The sequence below is a fragment of the Vigna radiata genome, chromosome 1 (assembly GCF_000741045.1).
Source record: "Vigna radiata var. radiata cultivar VC1973A chromosome 1, Vradiata_ver6, whole genome shotgun sequence".
Lineage (NCBI taxonomy): Eukaryota > Viridiplantae > Streptophyta > Magnoliopsida > Fabales > Fabaceae > Vigna > Vigna radiata.
In genome coordinates this window covers 10,927,924-10,949,772 of record NC_028351.1, presented here as the reverse complement: position 1 = coordinate 10,949,772, position 21,849 = coordinate 10,927,924, and the positions used below count along the sequence as shown (strand labels likewise).

Sequence of the window (21,849 nt, the reverse complement as noted above, 5' to 3'; positions counted from 1 at the left end):
TTATCCTCCCTACTTTACCACATTCACAAATATAATTGTTGTTTTATCCTCTGTACTCTTACAAATATAAACTTCCTCTTGTTTTTATATAAAAGAAATTACACTACGACATCTCAAATTGAAGGAAATACATACTATTTATATTGAAACTCAAATAAAAAAAACTAAAATTTACTGATCAATGCAATATATAACACATTTTTTACAGGCTTATGCTAATCATATCAAAATATATTTAATAGACGTAAGCAAAAACTAAAAATTAAGGCAAAATATATCAACTAGCATGAAGTTTTTGATAAATTAATAAAGCAAAAACTATGATAGAAAGAAGCAAATAGAAGAGAAGAGAATCCAGGAATCAAAAATAGAAAAGTAAAATAAAAATAAAAAGAAGACATCTGTTTTATGTTGTGTCTGTGATAAGAAACAGTATATAGATGTTAGTATGTGTAATTTAAATAAAAAGTTAGATGTAATGGTTTACAAGAAGAATATACGATGTTATTAGAAGACATGACAGGACATGATCCAATTTCAATTAAAGTTAGAGAAAAAAGTTGAAATCACATCAGAAAGTTGTGGGAATCACGTTGCGAAAGGAGGCACCTGGTTTAGTAGGCATGTGTAGTGTACAGTACCTGTCTGTGCAACACGACCGTAGGATGATACGTATGTGGTTCTGTTCTGTAACTAACAAAGAAAGAGAAGAGAATCAATATGCGTGGTCATATCATACCCTCCTCTCATCTCTCTCCATTCTTAATTCCTTAACCATTACACTTCCCAATAACAGAGCAGGCTTGCTTCTGCTCTTGGTCTGGTTTTCGTAATAGCTTGGAAGTGAGTGCTGTAAAGATAAAAGGTACACAAACAAAAACTCCCATTTTCTCTTTCCTTTTAAAACACACAAAAAACAACATTTTTTTAAAAAAAAATGTAAACAAAGCACACCCTCTTGTAAGTTATAACAGAGTTCCATGATTTTCAATAAAAAGGTTCTTCTTTTATGAAGATAAAAAGAAGTACACCCTTATATGTTTTAAAAGACAAGAAGAAAAAGAATGAAAAAGGAAGAAGAGATGTTTATGATAATAGAAAATCATCATTTGCTACTATAATGAAACATAGATGAGACAAAAGGTTTAAAGAAAAAAGATGACCCATGTGAAAGATAAAAGGGAAAATGAGTGGGATACAATGAAATTATGTAAAAGTTAAGTGGAATTTTTCATTGAACAGTCATAACTAACATTCAATGAGAAAAATATTTAAAATAAAAAAACATGGTGTATGTGTATATATAGAGAGAGAAGAAGTATTGGTTGATCGAGGGAGTTTTAAAATAGATTTTTTCAAAAAAAAGGTGACGTCATGTTGAGTTTGTTTATCATTCAAACAATTAAGAAGGTACATATTTTAATAATACATTTTATTTTGTTCCGAAATTGAAAAGGTATAATTTATTGTGGAGATGGTGTTCTCAGCTCAGTGTACTTAATTCCTTACACTGTGACCGTTTTATGCTTCAAGGATCCGCTTTTCTCGCTTCTTCACTTGCAGATCCCACAAAGTTTTTGCTATCTATCTCTCTCTCTCTCTCTCTGAGGCCACTGCTTATTGTGTCATTTTCATTCTGATTTCATCACTTGTGTGACAACCCTTTTTCCACACCATCTTTCTTGTTTCTAAAGTTCAGCAAAGGCATAGGCTTACCAATTATGGGCAAGGAGGGGTATTTTGGTGGAAGATCATCAAAGAAAGGTGTAGTAGTTGGAGGAGGAGGAGGTGGAGGAGGTGATGCTGAAACACAAGCCCCTTCTGGTTGCATGTGTGCTGTTTTTCAGTTCTTTGATTTCCATCCCTTTCACTTTCCCAACATAACCCAACAACAAACATCTTTCAAACCACCCTCATGCACTTTAGAAGACCATGCCACAGTCTCCAAAGGTATTATTCTAGTTATTACTACTCACTGCTCATCTTTCAAACCACCAACTACCTTTTTCTTTTTCATTCTCATCTGGGTTTTGTGTAATTCAGGTGCTGAAGCACCTAGGAACAGCTTGGAATCAGAGGATGCTGATGCTCCTGTTTCATCTCTCTCTTCAAAACAAGAGGATTTTAAAATTCCTGTAAGTTTATCAGATTGTGAGTTTTTTATGACTTTCTCGCTTCACACACTCCTAGTTGGGTTTATGTTTGTTTATTTTGTAAAGTGAGTAATGATGGCATAGCACTATGGTGATTATTTTGATCACTTGTTTTGAAAACCCAGAAGAATATTATGCAAATTAAGACAAGTGGAGGTACAAGAACAGGTGGTGGAAATTTGAATGACTTGTCTGCAGATATCACCAGCTCACCAGGGACAAAGACACCAACTTTGGTGGCCAGGTTAATGGGTTTGGATCTTCTTCCAGGGACACACTCACCCTCTTTCTCTTCTTCTTCTTCTTCTTCCTGTCTTTCCGCTCCCAACACACATGGCTATGCGCCACATCTGCACCACCACCTGAGGCACAAGCAACATGTCCAAACGAAGCATAGAAACAGCATAGACAGCAGTGACATTGCAGCCTCGAGATCTTTGCCTGAGACACCAAGAATCTCCTCAGCAAGAAGATCAGATGTTGATTATTACCACCACAGATTCTCACTCCAAATCAACAAGGAAAACATGAATCTTGCTGAGGATTTGGAGCTCCCTAGGCTCTCGTTTTCTAAAAGAAAGTGTGATGAGAACAATAGCAGCAGGAGTCCAAGCCACTATGCTAGGCAAATAGTCAAACAGGTTAAGGATAGTGTGAGCAGAAAAGTTGGCCAAGACATCACAAACACTCTCAAAACAAGAGAGGAAATTGTAGGCCAACTCAAAAGCAAAAAATCTTCCAAAACATCACCACTGAAAGCAATTAATGAAACTGAAAATAGTCCACTGAAACCACACTCAAGGCTTAGATTCATTGACAAGAACAAACAAAACACCACAGCCACACCATCACCACTCACCCCAAAAGACCAAAACATGCTAAAACTACCATCACCTCCTCCTCCAGTTAACACTCAACTTTCAAGAGTTTTAACAAAACCAAAGCCTCAAACATTATCTTTGCCAGAGCACCAAGATTTTCATCAGAACACCAAATCTGTCCCAAAATGCAAAATGGCTACCAATGAAAAGTTCAACTCAAGGCTCAAAAGGCCTCCTCAGACATCCGACATAATCAGAAACAAACAAGAAGAATCGTTCGTCATTCGTCCCACATCGCCTACCAGAGCCAGTGACACCAAAACTTCTAAAAGCAAGAAAATTCATCCATTGTCAAGTAATCTTCTCAACAACATCAACACTGTACCAAATCTTCTTCCTGTCAAGACAGACCCTTCTCCTCCAGCAACCAAAATTCCTCCAAAACAGGTAACTCATTATTCAATTTTCAACTATTTCAATTATTTTACTTTTTTCCTTTTCAAGTCCTCTCTTTTTTACCAGTCCCTACAAGGGATTCCATATGCTTAACTTTTTCTCATAAAAATACTATTTTTATCAATAGAATTTGCTTTTTAGACTTTTAAATATTCGTGTTTAAGTTTTTTGAGAAAAAAATCCAAAAAGAAAAATCAAACTTCTAGTTCTTTTGATAAATTTATTTTCAACAATTTCTAAAAAAATATCAAAGTTTTATTTTCAAATTTATTTTTAGTACATTTTGAAAAATCAACCGAACTTACCCTTTAAAGTAAATATATATATATATATATATATATATATATATATATATATATATATATATATATATAAAGTTTTCCATGATTAAAAACATAATTTTCTTGAATGTATGTCCGAATGTTATAATTTCAACTAATAAAATTTGAAATAGTTATTTACCAAACTTAGTCTTCTTATAAAGGCATATCTATAACTAAATGACTATAAGAAACTTCCATCAAGTAAATTAACTTTTTTATTGCCTTTATAAACAGTTTTTAAGAAGAATATAGTTTTTTTTTTAAATTAACCAATAAAAAGATGCAGTGAATAATTTATTTTTCTTTTGAACTACCAAAACATTAAAAATCTATGTATGTCCCAAACAGTCACAGGTGTGTGATAGTCAAGAGTCCAAAAGCAGCTCACAGTTATCTAGTTGTTCGCGCCAGAGGTACAAACAAGAAGGAACAACCACACTCGCCACCCGAGAAACGTCACAGAACAAACATAACAGTGCCTCCGCCACCATTGGAGCACCGCAGCCTCACACCCCACAAGAGCTTCACTACATCACAGCAATCCTTGCCCGTACAACTGCCCTAAACGTGGAGGACAACCCCACAAACCCACCATTAACGTCCCACCAACACCACCACTGGTTCTCCCCAACCCACTCACTGGACCCGTCAATCTTCTTCCACCTGGAACACCTTGCCGCCAACAAAGATCTTAGCTTTTCCCCGAAAGAACAACTGGGTCACCATTGGAATCGGAAGTTACTGTTCGATCTGGTGGATGAGGTTCTGAAGGAGATTCTGCAAGAGAGAGGGAAGAATGGGCTTTGGTTTTGGAAGCGTGTCGGCGGTGGTTGGCACAGTGGGAGCATTGTGGAGAGGGTGTGGAAGAGGGTGGGTGAGTTCCCAGGTGCGAAGTGTGAGGTGTTGGAGGACATTGATGGGTTGATCGAGGGAGAGGACATGCAGAGAGAGAAGGATGGTGAAGGGTTGGAGGAAGAAGGAGAAGGATTGGTGGCAGAGATTGAAGGGAACATATGGGACACGTTAGTGCATGAAACGGTTATGCTTATAGATTGCTTGGGAAATGTGAGAAAAGAGAAGTTATTAGATGATGTGAAAATATCACATCTTTGTACTATCTCTCAATTTTAACCTAATTCTAGTACATAATTGAGTTTCAATTTATTAGTTATGTATTATTAAAGATCATTTATTATAATAATCGATAACAGACATCTTTGTTTACCTATTGTATATGAATCATGTGTATCTAAAAATGTTATAGTTAGTGATATTAGCTTGAGTGAAATTGAAAAATAATGTAACTTTTTAAAATATAGAATTATTCTAAAATTAAAAAAAAAAATACTTTTTATTGTAATTTTGAAATGGAATTTGTGTAAGTAGTTTGCAAGATGAGTATTAGGGAGGGTGTCGTTTAGTAAAGAAGGATGTCATGTGACATGGTTGGGGTCCACGTGCATGGGTTTGAAGTTTGAACCCTTCGATTGTAGGGTCAGAGGAAGAATTTGACCCCTCGACAAGACTGCTCTCTTTATTGGATATTAAAAGACAAGATTTGACAGAGGAATCCACGCCCCTTACCCCTTCTCTCTCTTTATTCAATTTATGTCAAATACATACTATATTACTAGTATTTTTTTAATTTAATTGGCTATTTAGTTATGTTTATCTTGGGTTAGGTATTTTAATATTTTGAGATTTCAGGTATCCAACCCAGGAATAAATGCAGCAGAACTACCATTATATAAATAATTATTCTATTGTTCTATTTATAAACTATTTTTGTAATGATTATTTATTTTTAAAATTAAATTAATTAAGTAAAAATGACACTTCCCACTAGTAATTAATACAAAAATTGAATTTGTAATGTGTTTTTCATAACTTTTTTATTTTATCTTTTATATTTGTAATTTTTTCTACTTTTAATATAGGTGCTCCTGTTATATACTTATATAAAAATTAATAGAACAATATTTTTTATAGGACTAGCTTCGAGATACACATTTTATATAGATTTAATATAAATGTTAGTAATATTTTCATTTTAATCATTATCCTAAATTTTATTTTTATTATTGCAAAAAGATGCACATACAGATTGTGTTGTGTTTGTACAGTTGTATATAAAAATTATTTTGCATTATGTTTATCAAACATATAAATACTTAATGATTATTAAATAATGTATTATTTATAACGTCATAGTGCAGAGTGGTAAACAAAATTACCATTGCACCTGAGTCCATCTATGAAGCTAAATTAGCATAGAAGTTTTACTTGGTTGATAATTTTCCTAAAATTGATTTTTTTTTCTTACAGTAAATACATGTATTCTTTTTTTATATAATTCCTTTTTTATCCTCGAGTATAAAGATGGGTGGTAATCAAAGTAGAAGATATTGTCAACCTGGGATCTTTTAAAATGTATGTTTATTTATTTTTTTTAAATTTAAAATTTTATATTAGATCAGTCAATACAGATTAAGTGAGTGAATTCATTTAATTTATTAATGAACTTAAAAAAGTTGAACCTTATCTAGTTTACCACAAACTGGTAAATTAAAAAGATTGGCTCACTTAATTAATTTTTATTTCAATCCTAAAAAATTACATATTTTTTCTACTTAAAATATAAATAAAGTTTAATCAATATACAATTTAAAATTATAAAAATACAATATAATTTAAAAATATTTAAAGATAAAAAATTATTAGGACTTTCATTTTTTAATATAATTTAATATTTAGAATTTATGGTGGGTTGTTAAGCCAATTCAACACATAATGGATTTAATCTAATGAGTTGGGAGTTACTTTTTATCTGAGTTGAAATTTATTCAAATTTATGATATATGAAATTAACTTGCAGATTTTAATTTTTTGATAACTCTATAATTAATTATATAATTAGTTAAAATGATAATTTGTTTCAATTATTTATACTTGTTTACGAATAATTAGAATAATTACTTATAAGAAAATGTAACCCATTTGACGAGTGGATTATAGGACCTATTAATCAATAATATAAGGCTTCAATAAAAATATCTAGAATTTTAAGGAAAAATAATAATAAATATCATATATAAATAAATAGTTAAGTTACATTTTTAGTTTTTAAATTTTGACGTAAAATTAAAGTTTGTTATTAACTAAAATTTTGATATGTTTTATTTTTAACTTTAAAAATAGATATAATTTTCTTAATCTTATTACATTAATTTTTTTAACGTATTATTGGTCCATCTCATTATCATCATAATTAGTGTAATGAATTTCTTTAATTGATTAGTTAATCACATATGGTTGCTTAGCTTAGCTTTTTAAAAATGATTAAAAAATATTAATAAAATATTCTTTGATATACTTTTTTTATATTATTATTAAAATTTTGTTAGAGTTCATAAATTCTGATAGATTGTTATCTTCTTCAGCTCTTATTTTTTAGAATTAGAATATATAATATGAAAAGTATATAGTATACGGCGAGGATTTGTTTGGCTCTTAGCTTATGGAAGTTTGAGATTGTAAGGTAGAGCAACCCTAAAAGTAAAGCTTTTTATCTTTTAATTTAAAAAAGTGATTTTTGCATGGAGACATAAACTTTAATGCCACTTTTTCTTTTCTTTTAGAAAGAATGTTGAAAATGCAACCCAAGACAACGACTATTTTTAATTTAATTTAATTTTACATAAATGAATAATGTTCTCTTCCAAGTTTCAAACACTTAGATCCAAAAGCATGAGTTATACAGATGGGAAGATTCCTAGTATATAGATATATGACCATGCTTCATTTGGCAACCTAGTACTTTTGTATTAAAATGGATAACATATATTAAAAACTGCAAACTTTTTATTGAGATCTGTGATATCTGATGTTACCATTTCATTAATATCTCACACTATGTAAAATCAGATCAAATTAATGTTTCTATCACATAGTAATTAATGTTCCAACAAGAATCTATTATTCAAAATTTTCAACTTTTTATTATTCTTTAAATGTTTCGATGTTTCGGTTAAATATGTTTTTAGTTTTTCTATTTTAGGACGATTTTAGTTTTAGTTCTTCTTTTAAACTAAGGTATAATTTAGTCTTTTAACTTTAAAAAATTCTGGTTTTAGTCGTTTTTATCAAATTTTTTTAACTTTATTTGTTGTTTTAAACACATTTCTCAGTTAACATTGAAACAAAAATGTGTCAAACAATGTAAACAATCCAAATGCTATAATGAAACAGTAAATAAAGTTAAAAAATTTAATAAAAAGAACTAAATTGTAACTTAGTTGAAAAAGGGACTAAAACCAAAATCGTCCCAAAGTATAGGACTCAAAACATATTTAACCCTTCGTTAGATTGTTGTGAAGAATGATGTCCATAATAATTATGGGATGTGTTAGCTATGATTAGAAGAAGATGTGAAAGAAAAAGAGCGGCAAAAATTCAAACAGGAAAAGGTGAAGTAATGAGTAGGAAGACATGTGAGTTTAGGTTGTCTCAGCAAAAATGGTGGAAACAACAGATGCATCTCTGTCTGTCTGTCACTCTCCATTTTCTTAATTCTCTTTATTTATCAAATCAACATATTTAAGAAAATGCTCTTTTGATAAATTGGGTTTGTAAATGTTACATTTATAAAGCACACATTTCAATTTCATATTTAAAACTTTTCTTTGCATATATGAAAAACATTGAGGAATTAATTATTTTAATTAAAATGTAAAAGAATGCATTATTTTATGAGTTTTTATCTATGATTCTTAACAAAATAATATAAAATTCTTTAACTAGTGTATTCTCGACTTCATCGTTTTCATATTCTCTTTACGCAAAAATATATACAGATTCTCGGTTTTACAAAAATTTAAATTCATTGTTTAGTTTTCCATTATTTTAATTTATCCTCAAATTAATTATATTGGAATAAACTTAACTAATATTTACTGAAAACTATATTCATCCCATTAAAATAGTCTCTTTTATAAGTGTAATGTTTTTAAATTTGAAAGAAAAAAAAGTAACTTTCAAAAACAAATAGAAGATTTATGTAAAATTTTAATATATTAAAGATTTTATTATGAAATCAGAAAACCCATGTTGAAGTAATTTATTCAATATTTTAATATTTATAGTTGTAACAAGTGAGACTATTTTAACAAAATTCTTGTAATATATGATATACTAATAATTATTGTTTTTAATCTATGGTAGATTATGAAATAGAAAGTGTTATTTTTGGAAAAGGAAAACATAATAGGCTTATGGATATCTTTGTTTGTGAGTTTCCTTGTTCAATGATAGTCTATGTGATTTGTTGTGTACTTTTTTGAACTATTTTTAGAATATGAACTGAAGTTTGGTGAGATTTTATGAACAAATTATTTATTGTATAATAATGACTCATTGATTGGGAAGTAGCATTGGAAAAGGTGACACCCTTTTAATTAAATAAATAAAGAAAGTGCAATGGCTCAAACTTTTTGATTAGTGAGGATTAATTAATGCAAATTAATTATGATTATCTACCTTTAACACTGCTCCCAAAGATCTTTTCCATACTTTCTAAATTTTAAGTTTAAATAATTGAGTGCAAATCTTGCCCACATTTTTGTTTCAGCAAAGTTCAAATATTTTCTCTCAAAACACTAAAATATAATAATATGGATGAACTAAAATAATTAGCTAAATATAGAATGAGATAGTTCAAATATTCTTTTATTTATTAATTTAATCCATGGTTTTCATTTTTACAGTTACTATTAAGTATATATTTCGGTAACAAAACATTTGTTTCAATCTTAAATATTTTTTTAATTTGAATAGCATAAAGAAAATAAAAGCAATCCAATAAGTACTAAAAAAATGAGAATAATTATTTGTATTCACAAAATTAAAATAAATAAAAATAATTAAAAAGAAATTAATATTAATAAGGAAATGTATTAACATATAAGACATAGTCATAGGACAAAATTAAATAAATTACAGATTAGTTGAAGTAGTTTATAAATTATATGTTAAAAGTTCACAGAATAAATTATCAAACTATTTTTTTTGATCAAAAAATTTTTGTACTGATCAAACTAATTTATCCAATATTCAAACTAATATTTAGTTTATTAAATTTATCTAACATATTCATAGTAAATTTGAACAGTATACTAAAAATAGAAGAGAAATAACATACAATAAATAAAAAAAAGTAAAATTAATTGCAATACCTAAAGACTATTTAAGTGGTATCCTCCCATTTAATATTAAATGAGTTTTCTAGTTTTACCAATTACTTCCAAAATAAAAACAATAACAAATATGTATTAAAATTGCAATAGTTTATTCAATTGAAATCTGTTTTGGATATTTAATATGACATATTTTGATAATATAGAAAATAAGGAAAAAAAAATTTAAAAGTTACTTTAAATTTTAAAGCTTTGTTTGACTTTGATGAATTGAAGACACCCCAGATCATCTAAATTTTTTATACACACAAAAAAGATGGAAGTTTGCATCTGGGTCACTGAGGTACATTAGAGAGATAAGGTGGCAGAAGATCATTATTGCAAGAAACAGAGTCAGTAATGAGTAAATTCTTCTGAGAGACGTAATTCAATCAGAAATTTGATGCTGAAAACGGCTTGCCCCCACCATCTGGACAATTGCAGATACCCATCTTCTTCCTGGACCGGATTCATCAAAAAAATTCAATGATAGTTTGAAAAATTGTCTCAAATGGGACCTTTTCATTCCTTGATTTAATGAGTAGAGTTCTAAATTTTAGAGCAAAACTATTAATTTGGTCATCTAACTCACTCTGTTTATTTTTCAATATGAGAATTCACATTTAAAAAATAATATATAGATAGAAAGTGATTCCTTCAAAATTATTTGGAACAATGTTATTACCTTCCGCAGATCGTAAAGACTTCTCAGCCAAATGTATCAGATGCAGTAACGCATTACCATAGTACCATTAATTTCTGCCATCTACATCAAAACCAGAACCAGTCCAGTCAGGAGTTGAAGACCTAGTCTTGGACACTGCACCAATTCCTTTACCTCTTAGGTTAACTTTCTTTTTATTTCTTTGTTCTCCTTCACTAGGAGGATGCGGTTTATGCTCATTGGCCGCTGGAACTTTCTGACCATTATTTTGGTACGGAACATTCACAGCCGAACCTTCATTTGATTCCCTTGTGCTGGGAAGGGAGGAACCATCTTGGATTGCACTATCCAGAGAACTTGATCTCCCAGCCTAGCATAATTCACATGCAAGGTTGGCTTTTAGCATTCACAAGAATAATATGGATTTGTTTAACGGGACATGTAGCATGTCAGACAGAAACAAAACAAATGACCAAAGATTATCTACGTATACAGTCAAAGAGAAGCTGGAAAGAAAATTTTTATCCGTAAGAAGCCATGCAACCACTGCACATTCTCTTGTATCCAACAACCCATTACTGTGATAACGAAAAAGTTCAGTTTGAAACTCCAAATGTTAGATAGTAGAATGTCATCTGTTTGACAGCACGAAACCTTATATGGTTAAAAGTTAGGATATATCAACTTTTAATGGCTTGGTCAGTACCTTTTATTTTATTAACGGTATTTCTTGGAGGCAGGTTTGACAAGATCAGTAAGTATTAAGGAAGGTACCTCAGGTCAATCACCAATGTAAATTTCATTAGGCTATCACTTACATGATGCCATAGAAACTATTGACAATATAGATCTGAGAATGAGGAGGGTCTTAAGAATAACATACACTGTGAAGACTACTTGACTGCCGGTTTGGATTCATAGCTTCCAATCGTCTTTTTAATTCCTCCAGCCTAGACAACTGAGAGTTATTGCTCTCTTCTACCTAGAAAAGATTGTTCATATCAACACAAAGGATGAAAAATTAAAATAGTGTGCCCCATTGAATCTATTTACCAGTTTACTTAAGTCTTCACATAATTTCTGCTTTATTTGTTCTTCATCCCTCACTGCTTTGGATGCTGATTCCCACGCCTGCAGCACATGCAGTCAACATACTATAACTGAAAAAGTAAACTACGATGCTTAAAAACGTTTTTTATGATCAATTATCGACTTTTCCATTAAATGGTTGAGGCAGTAAACATCTTATCTAAATAGTAAGTCATTCATGTGTGCAACTTTATAATTTAAAAATAAGATGCCAATGAGATCATTCGAAAAAGTATACAATAACTATTTGGAAAAGTAAAAGTAAAGAAGAAATCACTCCATGTTATTAAGACAAGGAATGGTTAAGGAATCTCATTTTTAAAGTGCGATTGGTTCAACTTAATTTGAGTAACTAAATACACTTACTTTTGCATCCTAAGTGAGTTTCTGAAAAGAAAAAAAAAGAAGCTATTATTTCTCTTAAGAAGTTGTTCCAAGCATGCTATTAATAGAGACATACTATCTTCTTGACAAAGAAAAGGGGAAAACAAGTTATGGTATAGGTACTAATGTCTTTCATTTACCATATACACTCCCATTTTAATCCTTAAGTTTATTAATATATGTTGTTCTAACCTTGCAAATGACAATAACTGTAATCCTTTCGAAGCAAAATGGCAGTCGGAAAAGAAGTGATAAAAAGACTAAAATGAAGGACTTCTGAAAACTCAAGAACTAAAGTTGGGATTTATAATAAAATGGATTAAAGTGACACACACATAGAATTTTAGAGACTAGAATGAGGGATTACTCTTTATTTATTATCAGAACAAAATGAACTGATGAACAAGAATATGCACTTGCACACTCTTATTGAAGTTAGATGTTGAAAAAATAAGCAATATCCCATATATGTGATAAAATGAGCTAATGGGTAAAAGCCTATCTCACTCACTTTTCTAACCCTTGCAGTGCATGTGAATCACGAATGTTCTGAACGAGCCAATCGTTCAGCTTTTCTTTAAGCCACACAGACTTAAAAGTAGATTAACATTTAAAAAATTTGTTCAAGCTGTTTAAAAGTAGCACAAGACCTTCGTTACATTTTTTTCTCCAGCATCGCTGTGACCTCATTGTAAACTCAAGAACTGAAGTCACACTGCTAACATACATACCGCAAACAGAGCATATGGCATCCATACCTCAAAAATATAAATATTATGAAAGCAGCGTGAAAAATAGTTAATAGTAGTACATAAAAGTAACATGCCTTATGTGCCTGTTCTTCTTTTAGCTTTGCCACACGAATTTTCTCTGTTGATGCCTCTATCTTTGTTCTCATATGTTCCAACGCTTAAAGTAAACATGGCATGCAAAAATGAAGCAACGTTATTTCATATTTCACTAATTAAAACTATGAGGAACAACTATTATTCATGCAAAAGGAAACAATGACACTCTTCATTTCTGCAAAGGAAAACAATTGATACACAGAAACCTGCTTTCTTTGGTCCAGATGTAAGTTTCATCTCCAATCCCAGACTTGCAAGCTCACGCTCCACATCACGAATTTTAGAATAGTTTTCCTCAATGTATCTAAAAACATGTTTAAAAATGAAAAAGAGAGAATTCAGTGGTTACAAAAAATAGAACGGCTTCTAATGGGATATATATCACTTTAGTATGATGTTGTGCATCCAAGAGATTTTTAAGTATAATTCAACACACTTAAGTCTAAAATTCAATATGTTGTACGAGAAAACTGATCATATTTATGTATATTATAGGATTAAAGTGACAATAAATAGTTAAGTTTGGAGAACAAAATAACAAATGACTTATTTTAAATTTCTTGTTCCAAAAACTAATGTGAATGCATAAGACTAAAATGTTGTTTACCCATTTCTATTATGTTTGTATTAAACACAAACTACATGTCTTTTTTCTCCTTTTTACATACTTCATTTGGTTTAAGTATATATACTGTTTGCTTAAAAAACAAAAAAGAGTTTATTGGTTCAATTTATGAGTCACTTGTAGAAAACTAAGGAGATATTAATTATTTCCTCCATTTGCATTTGTCCTTGGACATCTCCACTAAACAGAAGGGAAACCTTGCCAATGGTTTAGCACCACCAAGGTTGAATTAATCATTAAGAAGCAATGCTCAAAATGTAAATTAAAAATTAAATAAATAACCAAAATTTAAATGATGAATTAAGAGCTGCTTAGAGAGAGAAAGAAAAGGGTTACTTCTTCAATTGAAGTTGCTCTGCTTCGATTATCTGAAAACAAAGCAACAAGATTGTGAGAGATTGAAGAGCAAAAAGAAGGAATATATAGAGAGAGAACCTGTTCTGTGTAACTGATAACCGAAGCTTCTTTGGGAATACCATCGGGTCCGATCTCGAGAATAAACGGCGGGTTTGAACCCATTTTCTGCGAATCAGATCGACGTAGAAGCAGTATCTTCTCGCGCCAACAAAGCCTCAAAATCCTATTTTCTTCTTCTTTATATATATTTTTCTTTTACAGGGAACGAGATTTTCATTATCTGAATTTTCTAAAAAATAAAATAATGTTGAATACCAAACTACCAGTTTGAATTCTATTTATATTTCTAAAAGAATGTTTTATAATGTATGTCTTTCAAACTACCGGCAAATAATATTCATTTTTTTTATATGATATATATATATATATATATATATATATAATAATTCATGTTCACATTATACCTAGACAATCATGAGCTCAGCTGAATTTATATAAGAGAATTACAGAGTCAAGAGATTTAAACAGAAAAAGGAAAAAAGAAGCTCAGCATCACTTAAGCTGTAGATTAACAACAAATTATAACAAAAAGATGTGAATTTTGTTATATTACAGCTTCTTCAAGTAAGAATTGCAAGATAGCTTCCTTTGTAGGAAGTGCAGGAATTGCACCTCTCCCAGTCACAGTGAGTGCACCACATATATTGGCAAAATATAAAGCCTTTCTAAGACGTTTCTCATCCTGCCAACCAAACCAAAATGTATAAATTTCTATGCAAGAACAATCATGACTTTCACATTTACAGACATCATATAGCTAATTCTCATCACACTGTTCAAATTTAGGCCTATCAAATAACACCAGAAGAAGACATTACAAGAGCAATAAAACATTATAATGATATAAGGCTTAATCTACACAACCAGAACAAGTCAAAATTCAAAATTACCTGAAAAATAGTTTGATCAGAAGCTATACTGTATAAAATCCCACTAACGAATGCATCGCCAGCACCGGTTGTGTCTACAGGTTTGACTTTAACACCTGCAATCCTACCCTTAAATGCCTGCACAGGAATTTTGGCAATGACAATTAGCTGAAGAACTCATGAGGGCCAAAAAAGAAAGCATGGTTAAGTCCTAAAAAGAAAACTTCATATCAGTTTTCACTAGCTATTAGAAGTCACAGTAATTAATTCAGCTTATAACTTATCAGTTCAAGGGACATGATATTTGTTTACTACTGTAGAAAGCAAAGATAAAAAGAGAAATTGTGCTTCCAATGAGATATTATAATTAAATGGATTTGGTAAGCATACTTTGGTGTAATATCTGCAACCTTGTGACCCTTCAGTAACGATTAAAAGCTTGAGATTTGGATGAAAAAGTTTCTTCAAAACAACATTATCGTCATAAGGATCATCACCTCCAGTCAAAAATGTAATTTCGTCCTCACTTATCTGTACATATATATACATAGGAATTAATGCCATGTCAACTCAATTTTTTAAAACTAAACAGTATAGTAGAGTCATATAAGAATATCTTGGTCAAATATGTCTACCTTTGTGACATCAGCCTGATCCCATATATCCATTATGCTTTTCCGAGCAGCATCTGCTGAAGGCCATAGAGCCAATCTCAAATTTGGATCATAAGAGAGAATGCAACCAGAGTTTTTGGCAATTCTCATAGCAGCAAGGTGAGCTGACTTGCATGGCTCATCAATCAAGCTGATGGAGCCATAATGGAATATTCTAGCCTGAAATCAATGTTATGAATATCCTGACTTCGGATGAAAGGCCTAAAGGAAAACAATCATAAAATACACAAACAGATATTCCACACACCTGCTTTAGGAGATTTTTATCAAGTTCTGATTCTTGAAGGAGCATATCAGCACTTGGATTGCGGAAAAACAAGAATTCACGTTCACCATCTGCTCTAAGTGTAACAAAAGCTAATGCTGTTCTTGCATTAGAGTCAAACCGCATGCCAGAAGTCTCAACATTGTTTTGCTTTAAAATGTCTGCCAGCATATACCCAAATTCATCTGCCCCAACCTAATAAACAAATGGCAAATTGAAAAAGCACTTCAGATGTGATTTCTATTCTATCAGTTCAAGCAATCATTTCCCTGATAAGGAGAGGTGTGCAGGAACAACTTTCTTCAGAACTATTCAGTTTCAAACCTAGCATATGATAACTATGTATAACAATTTAGATTTGGACAAAATCCCCAAGGACAATGTGCAGATATAGTAACAGGAAAGTAAGGAAATCATATAATCTACAGTACCAGCCAGCACTGATTGAGAAATGAGAACTACACCTTGCCAATAAAAGCAGATGAACCTCCCAATCTAGAGATACCAACAGCTACATTGGCAGGAGCTCCACCGGGAGCTTTCTTGAAAGCAGGTGCTTCAGCCAGCGATACTCCTCCCACAGTCGGAACAAAGTCTATTAACATTTCACCAAAGCAAACAACCAGTGAACCTGTTTCCTTGCAGTCTTCTTTTCTGAGATCATTGGAATGATCTGCACACAAGCATGATCTTCAGACCCACATGAACCATGTTTTGTCGTTACTTTTCATTACTAACAATGTGACTTCATAGAAAAAAAAAAAAAGTAAAAAATCAAACACTTCAAGATACTGCCATTAGGTCAGCAGGGCCAAAACATTCAAAAAATATTTTTTCCCAATATGATGATAACTTGATCTTCCTTTCTTACGCTGCAAACGGTAAACCATGTTCTCTGTTGTGTTATAGGCACTATTCCTCCCCCATTACCAAAATTCACAAAGATTATTAGATGGTATTTTAAATTTGAATATTACTTAGTTATAAGCACCCATTTTCAAGTACATCATTGGTATACATTATGTACTTTCCAGGTACCCATTTCAGCTCCTTATGCATACATGACAAAAGAAATATATATATCTTAACCCTGAGATTTTACAAAGTGGTCCTGCAACTTCGATTACGCTCAGATTTTAAGGATTTTGGTCTCTTCCTGACAGCCATGTGACAAGAATTGCAACCCCATCAGCCACATTTATCCACAAATTTCACGCAATAACAAGGATCTAGGACATGATGTTTAGGGGTTTTGGACACTCAGCAACGATGTCATCACCAAAATTGTGACTGCATCAGTCACATATATCTGCAATTTTCCGCCATACCAAAGATTGGCAGGGAAACTAAAACGAAAATTGCAATTTATAACCATACTTAACCCCAAACAAAAAAGAATTTCAAATATATAAACTACAGTCTGCGGAGTAGAACACCACACAAATGCTAACATCAGCAGTGAGTACAGAAAGACCACACCATTATGATTCTGTCCTTATTAATGATAATCACACCCCAGAGGAATCATCTCTCATTCACAATAACCATGCCAGTTCCAGCCAGCTGATTCAAACATTCACACCGACACACTGAACAAAGGTCTTCATTTTATTCAATTCAACAAACCCCAAAAGAGCAAGACCCACCATACATTAAACCTCAAAGAAACAATCTTTATCTTAAAATTCTAGCTCCAACCAGATAAATGAATAAATAAATAACAAAGTATCAACAATTACAATACAAGAACATAAAAAAACAAAAATGTGGGCAGAGAAAAAGAGTGAGGGAAGAAAGGTAACAAAACCTGACGAGATATGGTGAGCCATTAATGAATGAAGTCGGAAGCAAGAAGAAAACAGAGATTCTATTGACTATGTTTTTGTAATAAGAAGAGAGGCAAAACGAAGCAGTAAGAAAGTAGATGAGAAGAAGGAGAGAAATTGGTTGGTCTTTATAACAAGTGTGGTGAGAAAAACGAAAAGAAGCCAAATTTGAATTCAACAACAACAATCAACGCCCACAGCACCCAGATTCTCACTTTCTACATTTCTTCTCCAAACACACTAAAACCTTCGCCACCAAAGTCTTCTGCTTTTTTTTTTTCCTCTTCTTTTCCTGCAAATGTTAACACCCAGACATTATTACCTTTGATACAGTTCATGTACACACAATTTATAGAATTAAAATATTGGAATTAATTACAACATAACTCAAATTTTAATTTGTCAGTAAAAAATTATTCTTCCTCTAAAATTTAGTTATTGTACAATCTGCATTTATAGTAATTATTCTAACATTAAAACTTTTAAAAGAACATGCATAACGTTAACTCTTGATCATTCATTAATAATCATAACAATAAAGAAATGTGTTTCATTTCTTATATAGCAAGTCTTACAAAGTATCGGGTTTGTAGTAAATTTATTATTATTGAGAAATTGAATGAAAAAAAAAATCTATTTTTTTAGGCTACATTTGGTGTCGTTGTCTCTTTCAGAAAAAAAAGCATTATGCATATGTTTGACAAATGGGATGTCCGTGAAATACAGTTTCTTTCTTTCTTTCCTTCTTACATTTTTTTTTTAATTCTTCATAGAATTATATTTCTCCTAAGTAAAATGGAATGATATTGATATCATTGTTGTAACTTTACAAATTATATGAATATTCTATTTTTCTTCTTTTCTTTTTAACATTATTATAAGATATCACTAGTTTTTCATTAAAATAATTAAATATTTTTGACAAATAAAATATACACCATTAACTTACCTTATAATCTTAAGTTTGGCACATTTCATTTTTTAAAGGACCTAAAATATAAATAGCTTTATTCTTAACGTTTTTAATCTCATACCTCAATCAACAGATAATAAAATATAGGTTTAGATTCGAGAGTTAATTATATGGAGAGAAATAATTGATACCCCTACATAATTTGTCTTAAAACGAATCTACTGATTAAAAAAGTCAAATCTGTATTTTATCATATCTTTAAACTTTTTTAAGCAATTGTAATTATCAAATAAAATATTATTAAATATCAAATAGCTATTATTAAATATTTTTTAGTTTATTTTAATTTAAAAGAATTTCATTGTATCAAAGGAGGAATATATTCAAGAGGGCTATCGTTAAAGGTTTTTCTATAGTAATTAAACCAAGGTATATTTAAAATTATTGTCTTAATTTTTTCTAAAGTTTATGTAATAATCGAATGGGAAAAAGTATCATTAAATATTTTTTGAGCTTATTCTTTATTTTCTTGAATCTAAAAGATTTTCATCAAAATAGGTAGTATATCCAAGAGATCTATAATCAAACTTTTTATGAAAGATTTTACAAATAACAAAAAAAGAAAGAAGTGTATTTAAAATGATTATCTTTAATGTTTTATAATTATTCGTTCACTAAAAGAATTCTATATACTTTCTCGAATATAATTTAAAGTTAAAGTATAAATTCAAATTAATGAGTAATTGAATAAATTAAAAGAAAAAACAAAAAGCTTTTACGCTCTTTCAAAAAATTATTATTATCATTATCATTATACATAAGTTTATTAAATTCATATTAATATCTTAAAATTATTTGTGGCATAATTTGTTACTGGTTGACAGCTACATTAAGAATATATTAACAATAAAATCCTTTAAATTAATCTTAAAATCATAAATATTTTGCACCAAAACATAAAGAGTGGGCAAACTGGCACCGTCAAAATTATGATTGAAGCAAACCTAGGATGGAATGGATTATTCCTTTGGCACACAGCTTAATGAATATTTGTTGATTCCCATAATTATAAAATTGGATGTGGCTTCCACCCACATGCACAAACTAATTGGACCGTCTCTCTGTACCCAAAAAATTATAATAACTGAAGTTTCTACGTGATAAGCAAATAATATTCCATAAATTGATGTTTTTATAGAATAATATAAATTTAGGTAAAGAGCATTTTTAAACTAAAATTTTATAATAATAAGAAAGAAAGCTTTTATATAGATTCGGTATGTCCGTAGTTTTATCACATAGTTTAATAATATATATATATATATATATATATATATATATATTTATTTATTGTTTCGGGTATAGGATTGAGGTCTCTTATTCAAAGCAATCTAAGTTATCTTAAAGATGGGATAGGCTTTTTAGTAGTCTTTCATTATTCAAGTTACGTTGTTCACCCTTTTTACTTCTTATCAAATCTGTGTGTACTTATTAAAGGTACTTTGACGTTCAAAACAGTAATATAACCGAACGGCTAGCACAACAAGTGATGTATATAATGTACATAATAATCCTAAAGTCATATTTGGGACCTTTATTTATACTAATTGTGATAGACTTTTACCTTTTGTTGGTTTAATAATAACTTTTACATGTATATTTACGTGTGTTTATATATATTTATGTATTTATTTATTTATTATGTTAAAAATACGGTAATTCCATAAGTAAATATATCATCATACTAATTGAATATATTTTAGTTTTAAACAAAATTCAAACTTATAAGTGTATATAGATAATAAATCATAATTTAAAATTTATTTACATATAACTTTGATAAATGAGGAGAGATAGTATAAAGTATATATATTAAATTATAACTATTCATTATATAATTTTCACTAGTTTTGTCGTTATTCATCTTTTTCATTCATATTAGTTTTTGTTTACATATAATATAAGATCATAAGCGATAGATTAAGCATAACACAATAGAAACACATGTAAACTTATTTACTTTTATAAAGTTATATCTTGCATTTTATATCACAACATTCATGTTTTCATCAGATAATCATCATTCAATGAACAATTTTCATTAATTAAGACACTGAATCAATCCAAACTCAATTCTAGAATTACATGTATTGAGCTAAAATACATATGAAGTTCGACACTTGTCATGTAATCTCATACTATAATGGTGCAATCAATCCTGATTTACCAAGTCTAACATTCCCATGATAGGATTAATTAACTATAGCCTAGCCAAAAATATGCTCTATCACTTTAAATTCTACTATAGGAGCTTCCTTCAAATCTCACCACTTAAACTTTGTTCTCTATAAGAGTATGTGAGTTTAGTATAATTAGGTAGAGGTGTCTATTTATTTCTAAGCCCCAAGGTCAATTCTGGCCTTTTTTATAATTAGGCCCATTTTCTTTAATCCATATCTTAGGGGGCTTTTCCAAAGCCCCTAGCTCCTAAACCCCATGAAATGGGTTGTGATTGAATTAGGACCGGATAAGCCCCCTAGCCCCCAAAGCCTCATTTTTGTTTTTGTGCACAACCTTGGACATTTCCCATTTCCTTTTGGACAAACATTTGCCTACGAGCTTGACATCAACGGTAGTGGCAGCATACAGAGTCCACAACAGACTACCGCACACAGTGGTACAAATGACGACAACACAAAGTGGAGTAAACGACAACACTTGACGGTAGTGCATAATGGTACAGGCAGCGAAGAAGAACCATGAATGAGGTTAGCTTTTCTTTCAAATACTTCTCATGTTTTAAGTATTGTTGTGACTCAATTTCATTATCTTTCTTATTTGAATAATAGTGTAGTGTTCATTAACCTAAGTTAGCATGACCTTTAGGATTTCATTCTCTTTCTTAACTTCTTCAAGCTTGATTCAAGGTGTCGATTTCAGCTTTGATGAATACCATGATGGTCTTGGCCATATTTCATGCCAAAGAAGGAAAAAGATTGAGTGTTTGAAGAAGGGTGTTGGGTTAAAAGAAAGGAAGTGCGAAGAGATATTATAAGGGGTTTGTGCTTCATATTTTCCTGTCATCTTGTGGTTGCAATATTAAATGAACAATGGTACTTTACATTAGAATTTTTTTTACATGATATTATATCTCTCACTATTTTTTACTTTTTCTTTTTCTTTAAAAAGGCAAAAGTTAATTTTTAGTAAGCCCATTTTACTCTTATAAAAATTGTCATGATTATGAGTATCAAGAGTTCTAAATCGTTTAGTCCAATAAAATCTCAACTAG

General features: G+C 30.5%; 3 protein-coding genes across 7 annotated transcripts; 1 reads left to right on the top strand and 2 right to left on the bottom strand.

The window, feature by feature from the left end:
• The first annotated feature begins 1,361 nt into the window (after window positions 1–1,361).
• On the top strand, window positions 1,362–4,977 carry LOC106772990. Of its 2 annotated transcripts, none has more exons than XM_014659761.2 (4): window positions 1,362–1,950; window positions 2,044–2,135; window positions 2,282–3,421; window positions 4,102–4,977. In XM_014659761.2, the coding sequence occupies exons 1-4, from the start codon at window positions 1,722–1,724 to the stop codon at window positions 4,882–4,884; spliced, it is 2,244 nt and encodes a 747-aa protein (XP_014515247.1). In that variant the 5' UTR covers window positions 1,362–1,721; the 3' UTR covers window positions 4,885–4,977. The 2 variants fall into 2 exon arrangements, with proteins under 2 accessions (XP_014515247.1, XP_014515174.1); XM_014659688.2 differs by having other exon boundaries at window positions 2,279–3,421.
• A 5,184-nt stretch (window positions 4,978–10,161) lies between these two features.
• LOC106767691 lies at window positions 10,162–14,315 on the bottom strand. 4 transcript variants are annotated; one of them, XM_022784737.1, is made up of 8 exons: window positions 13,930–14,315; window positions 13,175–13,272; window positions 12,947–13,029; window positions 11,701–11,778; window positions 11,531–11,629; window positions 10,822–11,017; window positions 10,669–10,749; window positions 10,162–10,442 (listed from the first exon to the last, which is right to left on the bottom strand). In XM_022784737.1, exons 1-7 carry the CDS (start codon window positions 14,070–14,072, stop codon window positions 10,736–10,738), a joined length of 711 nt encoding a protein of 236 aa, XP_022640458.1. In that variant the 5' UTR covers window positions 14,073–14,315; the 3' UTR covers window positions 10,162–10,442; window positions 10,669–10,735. The 4 variants fall into 4 exon arrangements, with proteins under 4 accessions (XP_022640458.1, XP_022640452.1, XP_014508121.1 ...); XM_014652635.2 differs by having other exon boundaries at window positions 10,175–10,442; window positions 10,669–11,017; window positions 13,930–13,961; window positions 14,029–14,311; XM_022784731.1 differs by having other exon boundaries at window positions 10,172–10,442; window positions 10,669–11,017; window positions 13,930–14,313.
• Window positions 14,316–14,407: 92 nt separating this feature from the next.
• LOC106766229 (probable fructokinase-7) lies at window positions 14,408–17,954 on the bottom strand. The gene is made up of 7 exons (XM_014650978.2): window positions 17,626–17,954; window positions 16,283–16,491; window positions 15,801–16,013; window positions 15,515–15,712; window positions 15,270–15,410; window positions 14,901–15,017; window positions 14,408–14,692 (listed from the first exon to the last, which is right to left on the bottom strand). Exons 1-7 carry the CDS (start codon window positions 17,645–17,647, stop codon window positions 14,555–14,557), a joined length of 1,038 nt encoding a protein of 345 aa, XP_014506464.1. The 5' UTR covers window positions 17,648–17,954; the 3' UTR covers window positions 14,408–14,554.
• Between the last annotated feature and the right edge of the window lie 3,895 nt (window positions 17,955–21,849).